Source organism: Mustela nivalis (assembly GCF_964662115.1).
Source record: "Mustela nivalis genome assembly, chromosome: 17".
NCBI lineage: Eukaryota > Metazoa > Chordata > Mammalia > Carnivora > Mustelidae > Mustela > Mustela nivalis.
The window spans coordinates 33,176,844-33,194,653 of NC_139036.1; the positions used below are offsets into that span (position 1 = coordinate 33,176,844).

Consider the following 17,810-nt stretch of genomic DNA (forward strand, 5'->3'; position numbering starts at 1 on the left):
TGCCCACCAACATCATTTCATATTCCATTTCAGGGAAATACTTGATCTGGACTGTCTATACGCCAAGGTAATAAGTCTATTATCCACCCAATTTGTTCTGTCTTCCTGTTTTCCCGTCCTGTATTTTTGCTGATGAAAGATGGATTTCTCCATTGTGAAACAGCAACAGTCGAGCGATTCCGGTGGGCTTAGTTATAGATGGCATAACTTCTGCACTTTCAGAGTACTGTGGCAACACACAGCTCCCTTGTGCTGAATCAATTCTTCAGCAACATGATTAATTAACCTGTGTTCGAACGCTGTTGCCTTGAAATGCCCTAATCTTGTATTTTGCTTTTAGGCTTTTTCTACCCTTCCATGCCAAAAATCATTTTGTGTTTTTTTTTTCAAAACCTTGGGCAAATGAACAATGTCTGAGTACACGCTTTATAATCCTTTCACTGCAATCATACTGTGAGTTTTATGGCCAAATATAGGCAGTATACACTTTCTTCTTCAGCAAAATACATTATGTTGTTCTAACATTAGTAGTACTACCTAGTGTAGACAGGTTTAAACTCCCACCTCATTTTCTTTTTCATTCACTTTTTCTCTACTAGAAGCAGGAAACAGCTAAAACCGTTTTAGAGAGCAATAAACTGCCTTAATTTTTTTTTTTTGTTTGTTTATTTATTTTAGAAAAAGAGAGACAATCTCCAGTAGACTCACCACTAAGCATGGAGCCTGACACAATGCTTGATCCCATGATCCTGGGATCATGACCTGAGCCAAAATCAAGAGTCAGCCCCTTAACCAACTGTGCCCCAATAGTAAATTACTTTAAAAATGTATTCTGTAATCATTTGTGAATTACCATACCATGCCTTGTGTGAGGGATAAAAAAAATAATATATATATATATATATATGGACTTTGACTTACAGGGCTCCATGTCTAGTGGAGAGATACATGCCTCTGTTTGCTGGCCAAATTATTTGCCAATACAGTGTAATAAAGGCTTTATTAAAAGGTTCGCAGCTAGAGGGGGATGGTGTGGGATTTTAGAGTGTGACTCCTCCTAGCTAACATTTTCACTCTCCAGGGGTCTAGATAAAAACACCCAGTGCACCAGAGAGACAAAGAAGAAATAGCAGACTCTTTGAGCCAGTTTTCTGTCTTCTCCTTTCCCTCCCAATGATATCCCATTGATCCCCCTAACTGCTGATGTTGGGTGCGATAGCCACAGTGAGAGAGACTAGTTGGCTTTAACCAGACTTTCCATTTTTGTTACCCCATGGAGAGAGGAAGCTCAAGAACGTCGGTAGGACCCGGTTTCAAGCCTTTAAGATGCAGTAACTCAGCACACTGGGTAAAAATAAATTGGTAAATAAATGTAGTAACCCAGTGTGCATCTGGACAGACAGGTCAGCAACTTGTCTTGGGGTGGAAGTTCTAGGTTCAACCCTCCCGAGTGGGAAGAGGGGCCAGATGCACATGGAAAACATGCAGAAGTGGCTTTTGTAGAGCAGCGGTGCTGGGCATGGGTGGGGGCAGAAGGTGAGGAAGAGGTGAAGAGAAAATGCATCTTGAAGGCTAGGAAGGGTTAGATGAGGAAATGAGGCTGGAGAGAAAGTGGAAAGGGTGCTAGGGAACTACTGAAGAGTAGCAAGGGGGTAACAGACTCAAATATGGGCTTCAGAAAGATAATTCTGACCGATATGTGGTCGGCTTATTAATGGGGACAGGTGTGCCAGAGAGGCAGGAAGGCATAGTGCCTTCATTGCCATTATCCGGGTAATAAATGCGAAAGGCCTGAAAAACAGGCAGTGTTTGCATGGAACACAGGATTTAAGAAATGTCCTAGAAACAGTACCTGCCTTACCCTTTGTTCCAAACTCACCAAGCATAGAAGTCATTGCCCGAGGGGGGCAGAGGCAGAGGAAGGCCAAGAGTGTTACTCTAAAGGAGCTTTCTCCACGTAGGGGTAGGGATTAATGACCTTGAACCACACGAATCTCTGCCAATATGCAGTTCCCTCTGTTCTTTGGAGTCACTGCTATACTCCAGGAGGTTTATCTAGTGCCAAGGCACTCTGGGTTTGCATGGCTGATGTCACTGTCCACACCGAGTTTCACGGGGAGGCCATGTGGATTGAATGGAAAAAATCCTCACTTACGTCCTGTGGGGTTTCTGTTACTCTTCACAGAAACCAATTTGATCTTCCCCACTGGACCACACACACGGGCTGGAGGAAGCTCAACGACGTGGTCCAAGGCCCCATCGGCCTCGACACACAACGCAGTCATTTCCATCCTAGGGACCATGAGGAATGGGTCTCCTCTGCTCTCACAGCGAATATAATTGGAGTTTTGCTGCTCCCGGAAAGTGGCCCAGGATGGGGGGCCCAGGCCTCTTTCTCAAGAGTCCCCACCAACATTTTTGTTCTTTCTTCCCACCCACAGCCACAGGAATTATTTCCTAGACGGAGGGTAGGAAAGCCTTGCTTTTCCTCCTCAGACACAGCCACAAAACTTTGATCTAAATCACAATTCCTTTCCGGTTCCCTAAGGAACCAGACTTTTGAAACTCGGAAAAGGTACATGCTGATCTCACACCCCGTTCTTGAGGCAAGAATATTAAATGGCCTACCAGTTCAAATACGTGATAAAGAAGCAGGAGAAAGAGGGGCGCCTGGGTGGCTCAGTGGGTTAAGCCTCTGCCTTTGGGCTCAGGTCATGATCTCAGGGTCCTGGGATCGAGTCCCGCATCAGGCTCTCTGCTCAGCGGGGAGCCTGCTTCCCTCCCACCCCACCCCCGCCTCCCTCTCTGCCTACTTGTGATCTCTGTCAAATAAATAAATAAAATCTTAAAAAAAAAAAAAAAGAAGAGGGAGAAAGAAAACAAATGAGAAAAAGCTTTGGTTAATTTCAGTTGCACTTCCTTTATATAAACCATATTCACGTGGGGGCTAGGATCATGTCTGTTTTGTGTCGTCGTTTCTAGTAGTTAGCCAAGTATCTGGCGTCTAGTAGCACATGTTGAGTGTTTAAGTGAATAAATGAATGCAAATGCATGAGAGTTAAATTGGGGACTCAGCCTTGGTAATGGTTAGTGGTTAGTACATTACCCATTCAACTTGGCAAGAATGTATCAAACACCTACTATGTGACAGGCAATGTATGAGATCCTGCTTGATGGTGCTAGATCCTTCCTGCAGTAGGAACAAGACGAATAAATCCCAGCCTTTGTGGAGCTTACTCCCATTGTTAATAGGGAAGACAATAAACAAACAGATCATTACAAACTGGTAAGTAATGGAAAAGAAACAGCGAAGGAATAGAGAATAATTTAGTGACGTGGGAATGGGGGGTAAGGGGGTGCAGTGAGAGCTCGAAATCTGATTGCACTTTCCCTCAAACTATCCCAACCCTCAAACGTAAAAATGAAACTTAAAAGAAGTTACAAAAGTAGTGTTAGTTAAACATAAAGTCACATGAAGAAAGTGCCTACAGAATTTCATGTAACATTTAGGTGATCATCATTCAGGCACACGTGGATAGTATTTTATTTTTATTTATTTTATTTCTCGAGTTAAGTTTCCATGGGCATATTCTGTTTACAGTTCATTTCCTCAAAAGCTACATGCAGTAGAGTATGTAAATTGTTTTAATGGTAGTTCAGTTCTTTCTGTTCTGTAGATGGCAAAATTTATGTTTGTGGGCCCCTGAAAAAGTTGCATTTCACTTTAGCAGAGAAAATAAAAATGTCCATTTCCCCCAGAAAAAGGATTATATTTTCTAATTTTGCAAACACTTTATGGAGGTATCATTTGATTCTGTATTTTTACAGCTGCCTAGCATTTATTATTGGAGAGCCCCTTCTCACAGTGTGTTTCTCTTTCATTTCTAGTCAGGGGGTGTTAATATTATTTTGGAATTATTCGAATTTGAGAGAGTGATAAAGGGCCTCTCTTGAGGGGTTCTTACTAAACAAACCCCTGACTTCTTACTCCTTTAAAGAAAAATAAGGAAAAAAAAAGGAAAGGAAAAAAGGTTTTAGATTATGAGTTTCTTGGTTTGGGAATCAGAACTATTTGGTGTGTTAACTTTAACACCTTGCATCTTGTCACATTTGGCAGGTGCTCGGGAAATGGTCGATAAGTTGAACTGATTTGGGAAGAGTCAGGGGATTACCCTCCTCCATATACAGATGGGGAAACGGAGGCTCAAAGAATTTGTAGATGTGTTTGCATTGTGTTTTGTACTTTACCAAGGGCTTTCACTCAAGTTAGCTCATTAAGAGTGGGTTTTCACCACCATTATATATAAAGTAAGAAATGACAGTAAAAAGAGGAGAGTAATGATGTGTTCAACAGACAGTAAATTAGTCATTGCCAGACTCCCCTATAGATAGCAAAGCATTCTCTGCGGCTAAGGGACAACTAAAACCTAATGATGAAAAAAATTCAGGTCCTCAGACAATGATAAAAAGAAGATTACTCTTCTAAGGACAAAAACAATCAGAAAAGTTATTGGCAATCTTTGCACTAAAAAAAGTCATATAATACATAGAAAACAAACTCTCCTACACTATTGGTGGTGGTGTAAATTGGTCCTATTTTAATGGAGAATTTTTGAATAGCTACCAAAAACTAAAATGAACAAACCTTTGACAGAGCAATTTGCTTTTATGAATGTATTCCCGCTACAGACCTACTGGCACAAGAGGCCATGCCTATATGAAGAAAAGGATTTAGTGAATGTAAGAATGTTCACTATGACATTGTAACAGAACAACATGTAACAGCTTAAGAGTTCATGAACAGACTGATGGCTGCCAAAACTATGAGTTATCTGGGTAGTGTTATTTTACATAGACATTTGAAGTAGAACAATCTATATATTGACATGAAAAAGTGACCCCAATAAATTATGTCAAAAGCAAGCTGCTGAACCGTTAACTTTTAATCAACAGTTAACTTTTGATTAACTTTGAGTAAAAAACACTCATCAAAGTATTTGTGATGACTATCTCTGAAAAGTGAGATGAGCTATTTTATTCACTTTATACAATTCCATACTACTTGATTTTTCAATGGAAATAAGTTAATTTTCACATCCAGATGTTCAAGAGAAGCTGTTCCAACTCTGGCCACCTGAGATTTTTACTTTTTAGCCAAGAATAAGAGGACGCAGGAAATGGATCCTTTTGTTCTACTTTGCTATAGTGCCTCAAACTGTGTCTGGCACACTGAGGGTGCTCAGTAAGTACCCGGGGAATAAAGAAGTAAGGATGACTAATCCTGGTCACTTTTTCATGAGGTGAGGTGGAAGGACATAAGAACATTTTCTAATCCTAGAATCTGAGCTAGTCGTCAATGGAGAAGCCTATCACATCAATAGGGCTGACTTATGTTAAAGACTGACTGACTAGATAAACGTTTATCAACTCACCAAAAAATTATCTGGGGGTTCTACTTGCATTAGATAAGGATTCTTAATGAGTCTCCATCATGTTTGAGTGTCTCTTGAGGGTATTTGTCTGTTGGGTTTGGAGGTCACAGAATCATAACGAGGAAGAAACCCCAGACATGCCAATTCACATCCTGAACCTTCTTGGTACCACTCTTATAAGGCATCCAGATTGAGCACTTCTGGAACAGTGCTTTCACCTGCTCTGGGGGAATTCTTTCCTGGTGAGCCCTAAATCCCAGAATGTTCCTGACTGCACAGAACTGGAATCTGTCTCTTTGAAAAACTGACCCCCAGACCCAACTCTGCCCCCAGAGTCACACACAATGGATCTAAGCAGCTCTGCAGAGTAGTTTGAGAGAACGGGCTGTGCCACACCTGCCCTGAACTCTACCTTCCACGTGTAGGTGACCTGTGACCCTTAGGCAAAGATTAGCAACTCTCTCTAATCCTAAATTTCTTCTTTACAAAATGGGGATGATTATAGTTTCTACCCTATGGGGTTGTTTTAAGAAGATAATAAAGTAACCTATGCAGGCTGCCCATCCCAATGTATGTCACAAAATGACCAACAAAGAATATCACTACAATTTTCATAGGCCTCTTCCATGAGGTATTTCATGAAGCAGGCAGGCAGGAAGAGGCACAAAATAGCAAAGTGAACATATGAGGTGTCTGTCGGTAAAATGCATGCCTGAGGACCTTGATTTCAAGTGACTCTGGCATCTCCTCTGTGTTTTCTTCACTTAGAAACAAATTAGAAAAACACTCCCAGTAGGGGGAGGGAAATTTCAGACCATTAATTTAGCAAAAACAAAAAAGTCTGCAATTTCACAATTAGAGACACTAACTTATAAAAGTAACTCCGGATGTTTGAGAATCTCACTCACCTCCGGGGGACACAAGGAAAGAGCTCCCTCAGGGACTTCTCTCAAAAATTGCCTCCCTGAAGCTGGCTAATATTCACGTAGCTGTCAGGAGAGGCACGAGTTTTCTTCAGCCATTCTGAAACTTTTCTCAGGGCTAATGACTGCCTATCAGCCTGAATTTGACTTTATGCTATTATTGAGGATGTAAATTGTAAGTCCTATATATAGTCAGGCGTGAATGGGGGGAACACAACATAGACCTATATTTACGATACAGATCTGTATTACGTGCCATATGAAACTTAACAGACTAGGAGACTTTAGGATTTAGGACTCATTTTTGACCTGGCTGCTAACTCAGTCTGTCATCTCTTAGGATCTCAGCTGACTCATCTATAAAATGGTCACAACTGAGAATTCTTATATTCTAAGGAGCTCTAGGTTTGCACAGCTGTGCTGGGGGCTGCTTTAACTGGGCTCTCAGGTTTCTCTCTCAAGTACAGCAGCAATATTAACAACAACAACAACAACAAAAAAAAAAAACACAAAAAAATCCTGTTACATATATTAGGATTCTACCTAAGAATTCATTTTAAAAATGAGTCTTTTTCTCCAAAAGATGTTTGAACATCACTGAATCCCAAGATCCTCAAGCTTGGGGTCCCTTTTCTTGTCACTGTTTTTCAGAGGTGGGGAGCGAGTGATGAGAACACGGAGGAGGAGGAGGGAGGGAGTGGTGAGAAGAGACCATGGTGACCAACAGTAACTTCTGGGTCTTACCAGCCATGGTCTGGGAACAGGGTATTCCGATTAAGTAATGATTATTACTCACTTTCTTCCTAACTATGTTACCTAACAAGATCATAATAGTGGATATGAATAAATCCCTTTATACCATTCAGTGTGTACCTAACTAATGCCCAGGACATGTAAACTGACGTCCTGCCCACTCCACCCCAGTGGCCGGCCCCAGGTTTAAATCCTTAACGGAGAGAAAATCTGTAGCCCTCCAAGTCAACGGCTCCTTCCTTCCAGGAACTGTCGAGTGGCATCCTTACAACAAAATAGCTTAAGATGGAAAGTAATCAGTTTGGAGGGTGGTATCAGCAATCACTGAGACCAGTCTTGAACTCACAGCAGGGGAGTTCACGGAGAAGTCCCGACAGCAGAAGAGGTTCCAGATGCTCCTCTTCCCATCAGGGACCCACACATGTTCCTTCTGGCAAGGTCAGTTTATACAGAGCAGACCCCTGACGGGAGCCGGTCCCTTTACTGGAGAAAAATGCGAAGCTGCTCAAGGAAGACTGTTGGAAGGGCATTATGGTGCCGCCCTGACCTGGTGAAGGTTTGGGGGAGGAGGAAGCATTTATAGGAAAACAGTGGGGTTATGTGGGGGCTCTGTCTGAGGGAAGAAGGAGCCTCCTGGATCTCAGCGGCGGCTGGAGAGCACAACTGCGGAGCTCAGCTGTGTCAACAGAACCACGGCGGCCTGTGTGTTGGGCTGCGACCTCCATCTGCAGGGACGGTGGGGAGCAGTGGAAAGGGGGCCGGACGCAGAATCACAAGACAGGTGTGACTTTCAGCCCCGGGACAAGGTGCTTCATTTCTCCGAACTACTATTTCCCTAACTAAAAAACAAGAATAAAAATACCCACAGGATTGCCTGTGTTTTAGGCACGTTGTGTGGTTTAAATAAAAAGAGGGTCTGAGAAGCTTTTGGTAAATGAGAAAGCCCCATACACATGCAAATTATAGTCCATGGCCTATGACACAGTTGCCCAAATGTGATCCTTAAGAAACCTCCCAAAGCTTGCTCAAATCACTTTCCTAAGGTACTAATATAAAAGGCCAGTGACTTATCAAATAAATGAAGTGCTTCACAGTGTTCACATAATCTTCCAGTAAGTCTTCATTACAAAAACTATGGTATCTGATATTCTATAAAGAACTATATATAAAATTATAAATCTAATTGTATATGAAAAAATATACATATTATAAAATCCAATTATATGTGATTTCAAAAAATGCAACTAGATGATTCTTAACTCCTCTAGTGGCAGTTGATCTTATAAAATGCATACACTTGTATCAAAAAGTTTTACCATACCATATGCTCTCACTCATACGTGGAATTTAAGAAACAAACCAAACGAACAAAGAAAAAAAAGAGACAAAACAAAAAAAACAGACTCTCAAATACGGAGAACAAGAGGGTGGTTGCCAGAAGGGAGGTGGGGGGGGGGTGGACGAAACAGATAAAGGGGATTAAGAGTACGCTTCTGTGATGAGCACTGAGTAGTGTATAGAATTGCTGAATCACGATATTGTACACCTGAAACTAATATGACACTATATGTTGCTGACACTTCGATAAAAGAAAAAAATTCTCATCATAAGCCAAAAAAAAAAAAAAATTAAAAAAAAAAAATTTTTTTTTTTTTAAACAAAAGTAGCTTAAATGCAGAGTCTCTATTTCACAACTTCAGTAAGTAGGGTCTGTTTTGCTCCTGTTTTAGACCGCTGCATGTTGGGGGTCATCCACGTAGAATGAGACGTTAGAAGACCATGGAGCTCAGCTTCCTACAGAAGACCATCAGCTCTTATGATCGGGGAAGTTCTCTGGAACAATCCTCTTCATTCTCCTCTGAGCAGGATAGGTTCAGTGCACTCATCACGGGATGGATCCAGGATGTTGTCTGTGTTACATGACTTGAGAAGAACAAGGAATGCAATTACAATCTCAAAGACTGCCTGTCCTTCCACCCGTCCACGCACGTCCTGATCGCAGGGACACTGCTTCCTCCCTACGGCAGCCCCTTGGGACAGGAAGCAACTGGAACACCATCCACTAGTTTTAAAAATTCTTGGGCTAAGATTTAAGGTTCAGCCATGCCCACTTCTTTCTTTCTTCTTTGGTAAAAAGGAATGTGGGAGAATGTGTCATCTTTCACTCCTTGCTTTTCCTTACCCGAAATTTAGTCAGCAAGTCCTGGGACTGTCTTCCTGAAATCTCTGTGGGGTTTTCTGACCTCCTCCCCTCTTCCAGTGCTATAGCCTGGGTCACTCAAATTGCTTGTCTCTCTCTCTCTGTTCTGGTTCTTTGTGAATTCAATCTCTACTCCAGCCAAGAGAACAAATCATCTATTGTGGCTCACCTGCTAAAAATTCAGTACCAACCCATGCCTTCTGAATCAAATACACACTCCACAGTAGGAAATACCTTGATTTTTTTCTTACCTGCCTCAACAATACTTTCTTCTCAGCCACAGTCTTTCCCTCCCTCCCACTTTGTTTATCTAGTTAACTCCTACTAATTCCAAAGAACCGTCTCCCTCAAAATTTCTCCAATCTGTGCGCCTGACCTTCTCTCTTGCTACACTCCTAATATTATAAGTGCTTGTTTATCTTCAGTAAAGAAATAAGAAGTTACGGCATAAGAAGCACCTTGAGGGCAGGAATTGTGTTTCTTGTCTGAATTTACGGGGCTTCCCATGTGCTCAGAATCGATGATGAGGCATTTCGGGGAAGAACAGAAGCAGAGGGAAGGAAGGATACACCACGGGTACAGGGCCTGTTCAGGGAGTGCTGAAACATCACAACCGGGGCCCCTACCTGGTGCACGCTGTTTCTCTGACTTATCCACCCCTCAGTCCGGCTGAATGAACCTCCTCAATCCACCACTATCTGCCCAGCTCCCGACTGTTGGACAGGTGGCTGCCAGAATTAGGATGAGTTGTTTCTTCTTCCTGGATACTCTTTCTTCCCCTGGCTTACCCCACTGCCCTCATCCATTTAGATCAGTTTCCCCCAAGGGTATCTTATCCAAACGCAACCATGGAAAGTAGTATCGTGTCTTAGATTGAGTCTGTCTGAGGGTTGGCACTCAGGAGGATCAAATACGATTGGGGGGGGGTTGTCTAAAAGTTTCTCCTAAATCACAGAATATTTCCAAAATATGTTTTTAAAGGGTTTTTAGTAACTTTTATGTAAAGAAGATAATTCTATGATCAAACAAGTTTGAGATACACTAGGTTAAATAGAGCTAAACGGGTATTTTTACTGCAGGATTCCCCTAAGCCTTAACTGTATTAACATGTTCTACAACTCTCCGTGAGTATGCGGTGTTATTCAAACTAACATGCCCCTGGTAGGACACATGGGACTAGCATTCCACAGACCACAATTGGGGAACTATCACAAAAATGCACTTACTTTATTGGCTATTGATGACAATAACTGAAAATGTTGGACTTCGTACAAATGGGCAGTTTTACCGTCAATGGTGATTTGGTTTGTTTTTGACCCTCTATCCCAAATTCAATGCATACTCCCCATACAAATTGTTCAACTCCTGCATTTAAATATTAAAATTTATCTTTCCATGGAAGATCACTGATAGCTTCATACTGGGGTAAACGGATTCAAGGTGTTTTAAGATGGCAAGGCCCAAACATCTTTGTAATTTTAAAAGCACAGAGTGTGGTTAAGTGGTACAAAGAATCATTCTTCTCTTGACAGTAATCCACATTACTATTATCTCTTTAAAATGGTTTATGGTTTAATGGAATTTCTTATTACGGAGGCGAAACTTACGAAAGCACTGGATTCTGCCCAGGTTAACTTCATTTCAAGGTCTTGGGGGCTGGGGGTAGGGAAAGCTGGAAGTCTGCCTAAATTGAAAGTGGTTTTAAAGAAATACTAATGAGTGTACCATAAGAGGGCCAGGAGGCCGCTGCAAGGTGAAATGAGGACACATCGTTCTGCAATGAAGCACCTGCTTAAAACTAAAAGGAAAAACTCGATGAGACGGTTTTGCTAATTTTAAAATCTTGGTACATTTACTTTGATGTTTACCAGCACATTTATAATATCTTAGTCCAAAGAAGAGACTTCAAAACTGTTAAAGTCTCCCTCACCACCCATGTCCCCTAATTAGGAAGTTGGGAAGGAAGGGGAAGGGGAATAACCACCTGAGGGGCAAGTTCAGCTGCACACTTTCCTAGCAGACTTTTTGAAAAACAGTATTCTTATGCTTAAACGAGTGTAACTGCCTCGATATGGACATTCCATTAAATTTATAATGTAAACGAAGCCAAAGCAAAATGTCTAAGGAAAAAAAATGTAGTTATTGACTCTGAACAATGACTACGAGAAAGTTCCCCGAGAAGGTTATCCTTGCCAAGAAACTTCATTAGCGCTTTTTTTTTTAAAATCAACAAATGTACATCTGATCTTTTCCCAAATTTAAAAGTAACACCATAAAATATTAATTGATTAAGCTTATGTTCAAAGTATACTTCTTGGTATCTGTTTAAAAAACACACACCCAAACACTAAACGTGCAATTACAACAGTTACTTACTAGGAAACAAAATAAACAAACAACAACAACAAAAAACAACTAACAAAGGGAAACTAAACAAAGGTTTTTATGCTTCAAGTACATATTTCATACTTAGGTCTTTTGTACAAACAAAACCCGAAGCTGCTAAAACTCAGGTGAAGTGCCTGGCAACAAGTACATATTCAGTAAGTGATTATGGCTGTTTTTTTTTTTTTTTTTTTAAATAATTAGAACTTTGTGATTATTGCAAGAAAAATTTGGAATTCTTCCTTTGATGCTGGAACAGGGCCAGCTGGGTGTATACCACTCAATTTTATGTCCTGGTGAGCATGGTGCCTAAAGAGCTTTGACATAATCGGTATGATGAGATAATCCCAGCTTTACTGGCTTGGAGAACATTCTAGTATTAGAGATATTTCCTCTCTGATTTCTGTGCTTGGTAGCTCAACTGAGAAGAGAGAATAAATCAGCCCTGTTGACTCTGTTTAATTAATAAAGACCCATGGTTCATAAAGTGAGATGCTCCTACTTAGTATGAAAAATTTAGAGGTCTGGAGAATAAATGAGCCTGACTATGGAATGTAAAAATCTTCCATCTGAACATACACTACCTCTGGCAAATGTTCCTGCAGAGAGTGCATCTGACCTGATTTGGGCGCAATCAACGGCAGTTCAGAGATATTTGAAAATCTAAAAAGCATAATACTACTTGCCTCTGAGTGTTTGCCAAATCTGTTGTTGGGAAACACTAATATTCGATCTAGGAAGAAGACGGTGTTGTGTTTTCTTTCTTCCATAATATTAGTAAATTGAAAGACATATTTTAGGACCTATAAAAAAAGCCCTAAGAGAACATGCTTTATTTTATTGGCAAAGAAATGTAAGTGAATTATTTAAATCCCATTATAATTACCCTCCTTATGTTTCTTACCCTCCTAGCATGCAAAATGCTTTCTTTCAAAATTAAAATTTAGGACAGCCTTTAAGAGAAAAGTGGTTTAAAGACAAAAAGTACACTAGCTTTGAAGAAATTCATTCTTAATAACTGTCTGTGATGATGAAAGAGGTTCTTCTGTTAAACTCCATTATAAATGTCACTATTTATATATCATCATGAATAGAGCAAGGGTGCATATATGATTTTATCATGATGAAGATAAGGTTGCAAAATAATGTGGCTAATTAACTTGCAATGTCTTTTTGGGGGGGGTGGGAGGTAATCCTATGCATATAATATTCATATGAACAAGAAATTAAAGACAAGTAATATGTGTTAATTCAATCTGTTTCTAGCATCAGTATCTTGGAATTGCTGGAAAATTTTACAGCTGGCCATAAATGGCAAGTAGTAAAGACAATAAAAGTTTTAAACTTAAAAAAGAATCCCAACTGAAAACAAATTGGACAAAAAGAAAAAGAAAACAAATTGGAAGGTAAGAACAGAAAGTGAACCGTGTCAATCAAATTATTAAAAAGTCACCAAACCTTGGGGAGGCAGCACATAATCTTGCCAGACACTGGTTATGAGGCTGACTAGGAATTAGTAATAAGAAGAATTCATTCCAAAACATGCTTAAGAGAAAATCATAAGCTGTTTGTTTCCACTGACATATAAGGAGTTCCCTCTTATATAATTTTGGAAATATATGCCTAAAATCAAAATGGATATTTCTCAGTAATTAACTCTGTAAATATCACAATAATAGTTCCATATTTTGTAATTAAACATTTGGAAATCTAGTGGGACTCTGACCAAATATTAGCAGGATCCCATCCAAACCCTTATGGTCTTCAAGATAAACTTCTTTTTATTACATATTTATGGCAATTTATATAAAAAATATATATCTTTTGAAAATTAAAAACTCTAATTAAAAAACCTTTGTATCTCAGATATCACATATTATAAGAATCTGAAGTTATCGTAACATGTTACTTATGCATAGTATTGGGAAAAAGTTGCCGTCTCTAGACCTGTAAAAGATGAACACTGAAAAGAAAATTCCTGAGAAAAACATGGAAAATATAAATTATACCCTTTTTTTTTAATATCCTTTAAATCACATCCTTTAAATTGCTGTCAATTACTGTACAGAGCGAAAACATCCCAGATCCAGAGCTGATACAAAGAAATTGTTCTACAGTCATAGATTACAGTTTTGGGCAACTCTTAAAAACTGATGCTGTTTTTCACTGTGATAGGATTCCAGAATACAGAAGGCCTCCAAGAACATGTATTTATACACTGGACTATTATATACTAATGAACACAGAACTTTCAAGTTTGTATATTTGTACCTTCTTACATTCCCTCTGGCAGTGCCCACCAAACTTCACATCCTCCCTTCCATCTCACAGCGTTGTTACCGGGAAGTTGCTGTCCAGAAGCAGACTACCTGCCCTGACTAGCCTTATGGGAGCCTGTGTCTAGGTCCTGCTAATCAAGGTGAGAGAACAGATGCTTGTCTTTTGTGGGCAGGGGTTTTTAAGGACCTGGAGTGCCGTCTCTACTCTTATTCCTCATCTGCTAAATGAAGGCAGAGGACTCTGAGGACCAAGGAGATGAGGAGCCATGAATTAGGAGGAGCTGGGGTACCAAAGTCACCAGCCAAAGCATAGAAAAGCCATTCGTCCACCAGGAAGCTCTGCATTGACTGGTATGTGAGCATTAAGCAAGTGAAAGGTGGCGGTTTGTTACAGCAGTTAATGCCATTCTAAATCATCATCAAGCAAGAAGAGAGTATTTCAAGATCAAGCTGTGACTATCACTCCCTCAGTACAGACAACTTCTCCAAACTAAAGAGGTTGGCTTTCTAGAAAAATACAGAAGATGGGCAATATATATATATATATTTTCATGCTACTTTAAAAAGGTCAATAATCAAAAGACTGTCAGAATGTAGATTAATGAAAACTAAATTTAATTAGAAATAACTTTGCAAGACCACTGCAAGTTTCCAGCTTAAATTCTCACTTATGAACAAAAGTGCATGAAATACTAAAGCTACTTCAATCTGTAATGTTCAGCTGTTTCACTTTTTTATCCAATAAAATAAGTTTAATGAACATCTGATTACGTATGTTTTCTTAATTATCAAATTTGAAACTTAAAAAATACTAAAATTATTTGAAACAATATTTCAACTAATTTTATACTTATTCTAATTTTCTTTTTCTTTCTTTTTTTAAAAAGATTTATTTATTAATTTATTTGACAGACACAGATCACAAGTAGGCAGAGAGAGAGAGAGAGAGAGGAGGAAGCTGAGCAGAAAGCCCAATGAGGGGCTCGATCCCAGCACCCTGGGATCATGACCTCAGCTGAAGGCAGAGGCTTTAACCCACTGAGCCACCCGGGCACCCCCTAATTTTATTTTTCTACCAAAGTTAAGAGAACTACACTAAAAACATAAGAACATGAATGTGCATATTTTATCAGAGAAGAATTGAACATTCTAAAATGACAAAACTGGATGGGACTTTGAGAAGTTTCCTTCCTCACCATCTCTATAGTCTTGACATGTTCTATCCAAATATTACCGACTCCATAATGCATAAGTGCAAAAGCCACTTAACAGTGAGTGCTATAAAGTAGAAACTTTCAATTATAGTAAAAAATTATGGGATAAACACCAAACATACCATCAACCTTTATAGTTCTTTCATCGACTCTACAATACTATTTCTTGTAGTGCCATCTTGGACTTGTTAATCAATGGACTTAACTGACTTAGAGGAACTTAGTTTATTTTGAAGAAGAGAAAAAGTTATACTTATTATCCTCACGCTATATATGAGAAAACTAATACCGAAAGAGGCAAAATAACTTACTTCAGGTCATAAAACTGTGTTAGAGCCTGGCTCTGGACTCAAATCTGACTTCTGAGAGTTTAGCCATTCTGTTAAACTCTTCCCCGAGGCTCTGTTATTTGGGTGGGTTTCAACAATAATGTGTATGGTGAATTCTGGGATGGGCTAAATGGCCACCTAAAAGGGCTCTTCAGATTTACCAAAATGAGGTAATTAAGGGTGGGCTGACTGATCATAGATTACATAGTCTAAAATATTTTTTAAAGCCCTTGCCACAAAACTCATATTTTTATTAAGTGGGAATAAAAAGTACTAGCATGAAGCCTGCTTCCCCAGAAGTTTTACACTTTTCACATCGTGAAAATGAATTCTTACTATGTCTGTCTTCTTGCTCACCAGGCTGTTAACTTCTGGAGGGCAGAGAAGCATTCTTTGCGTCTTTACAATCTCAGTGTCAGGCTCTCAGAAAATGGGGGTCAATAAATGTCTGATGTCTAGATCCACCAGACTTTTCACTGGTATTTTTATTAAACCACAAGTAAAAAAAATGCTCAGAAGTGGTAAACTAGCTTATTTAGGATTGAGGGCCAGATAAAACTATCTTCAGATGGGATAATGCAGTCACCTCACTCTAAGAGATTCAGAAATATGCATAAAGAGACTCAACTTTATCAGTAAAGCGTTCAATTGAATTAAATATCCTAAATGTCACCAAATAGCCAGGACTACTAACCCTCTTCACCAATATTCTAATATCCAAGTAACTTGAAAAGGTCTATTCATCTATTTGGTGGAAGGTAATAACTGAACCACTATAATAATCCAAACAATTTTGATTAGAGTTTATTTCCTAAATAACCAGAGTTATATGTAAGTTTATTAAAATCCCAGGATTTAAGTTATAGTTGCTTACATTGAACAAATACTATTGTTTTGTTTTTTTTTTAAGATTTTATCCATTCATCTGGTAGACAAATATCACAAGTAGGCAGAGAGGCAGGCAGAGAGAGATAGGGGGAACAGGTTCCCCGCTGAGCAGGGAGCCCAACACGGGGCTCGATCCCAGGACCCCAAGACCATGACCCGAGCTGAAGGCAGAGGCTCAACCCACTGAGCCACTCAAGTGCCCCTGAACAAATACTATTGTTAGCTAAACAAATCTTGTGTTAACTGGTAGTATAAAATGTATACAAAGACAAACAGATGTGATGATAAGGGGTGGCTAAAAGCTTACACTACCCCTCAATTCTCTTACCATTACTGAAGTGATTTTACTAACCTGCAATTTTCAGCCTCTGAAATAACTCAGGATGCAGCCAAAGCCATGTTTCTAGGCATCCAACACCCAACAAAAGGATGCAGATTTTTCCTAAAGAGGCCTAGTTAATGCTGGCACTAAGTAACAAGGTTTAGGTAAGGTCTAAGAAGACCCTCCAGCCCCCTCAATGTCCTATAGATCATTCATTTGATATGGATGTTTGGGTGTGTTGACAGCTAGATCAAACTTGACATCGATAAGGATTTTGTATTTTACAATGTTTTTTTTGATAGTGATTTCCCAATTTGCTTTTCGTACAAAGCTCATAAACCTGACTTGTCTCTACAAGTTTTACAACTGAAGAAACCGAGGCTCAGGGTGTTCATGTACCCTTAACTCACACAGTTTACTATTCTTTCAAACAGACTATGCAGACCTGGTTTGAAATCCCAGATGGCCCATGTATTAACTGGGTTACTATATGTCTCTGGGAAAGTTACTTGAACTCCGAGTCTCAGTTTCCTAATCTAGAAAACATGCAACACCTGCCTCAAATAGTGTTAAGAGATAAACATGTATAAATCCTCTAGTTCCATGCCTGATGCATTTTAGGCGCAAGTCATAACCACTACCCTCTCCCCTCCACCTCTGACTCCCTGTATTAGTTTTCTACTAGTGCAGTAACAAATTGCCACATAAAATTTAGTGGCTTTAAACAACACAGATTCACTGGCTTACAGTTCTGTAGCTCGGAAGTCCGACATGGCTCTTGCTGGGCTAAAATCAAGGTGTTGGCAAGGCTATTGTTCCTTTCTGGCAGCTCTAGAGGAGATTTCGTTTCCTTGCTTTCCCAGCTTAACGGCCACCCACATACTGTGGTTCGTGGCCCCCATCTTCAAAGCCAGAAACACCGCCTGTCACTCCCTGCTTCCACTTTCCTATCTCTTTCTCTGAACCTCTTCTTCTGCCTCCCTCTTCCACTGTTAAGGACTCATGTGATTAGACTGGACCCACCTGGTTAATCCAGAATAATCTCCCTATTTTAAGACCCGCTGATTAGCAGCCTTAATTCCATG

The 17,810-nt window shown here is 39.8% G+C and overlaps 1 protein-coding gene across 2 annotated transcripts in view; it reads right to left on the reverse strand.

The window, feature by feature from the left end:
* Nucleotides 1-3,541: 3,541 nt before the first annotated feature.
* The window catches only part of STXBP4 (syntaxin binding protein 4), a 164,853-nt gene continuing 150,584 nt past the window's right edge, over nucleotides 3,542-17,810 (reverse strand). For both annotated transcript variants that reach the window (XM_082707693.1, XM_082707694.1), the window contains one exon: nucleotides 3,542-9,031. In XM_082707693.1, coding sequence (XP_082563819.1) covers nucleotides 8,923-9,031 — 109 coding nt within the window. In that variant the 3' untranslated portion in view covers nucleotides 3,542-8,922. The remainder of the gene's footprint in view (nucleotides 9,032-17,810) is intronic.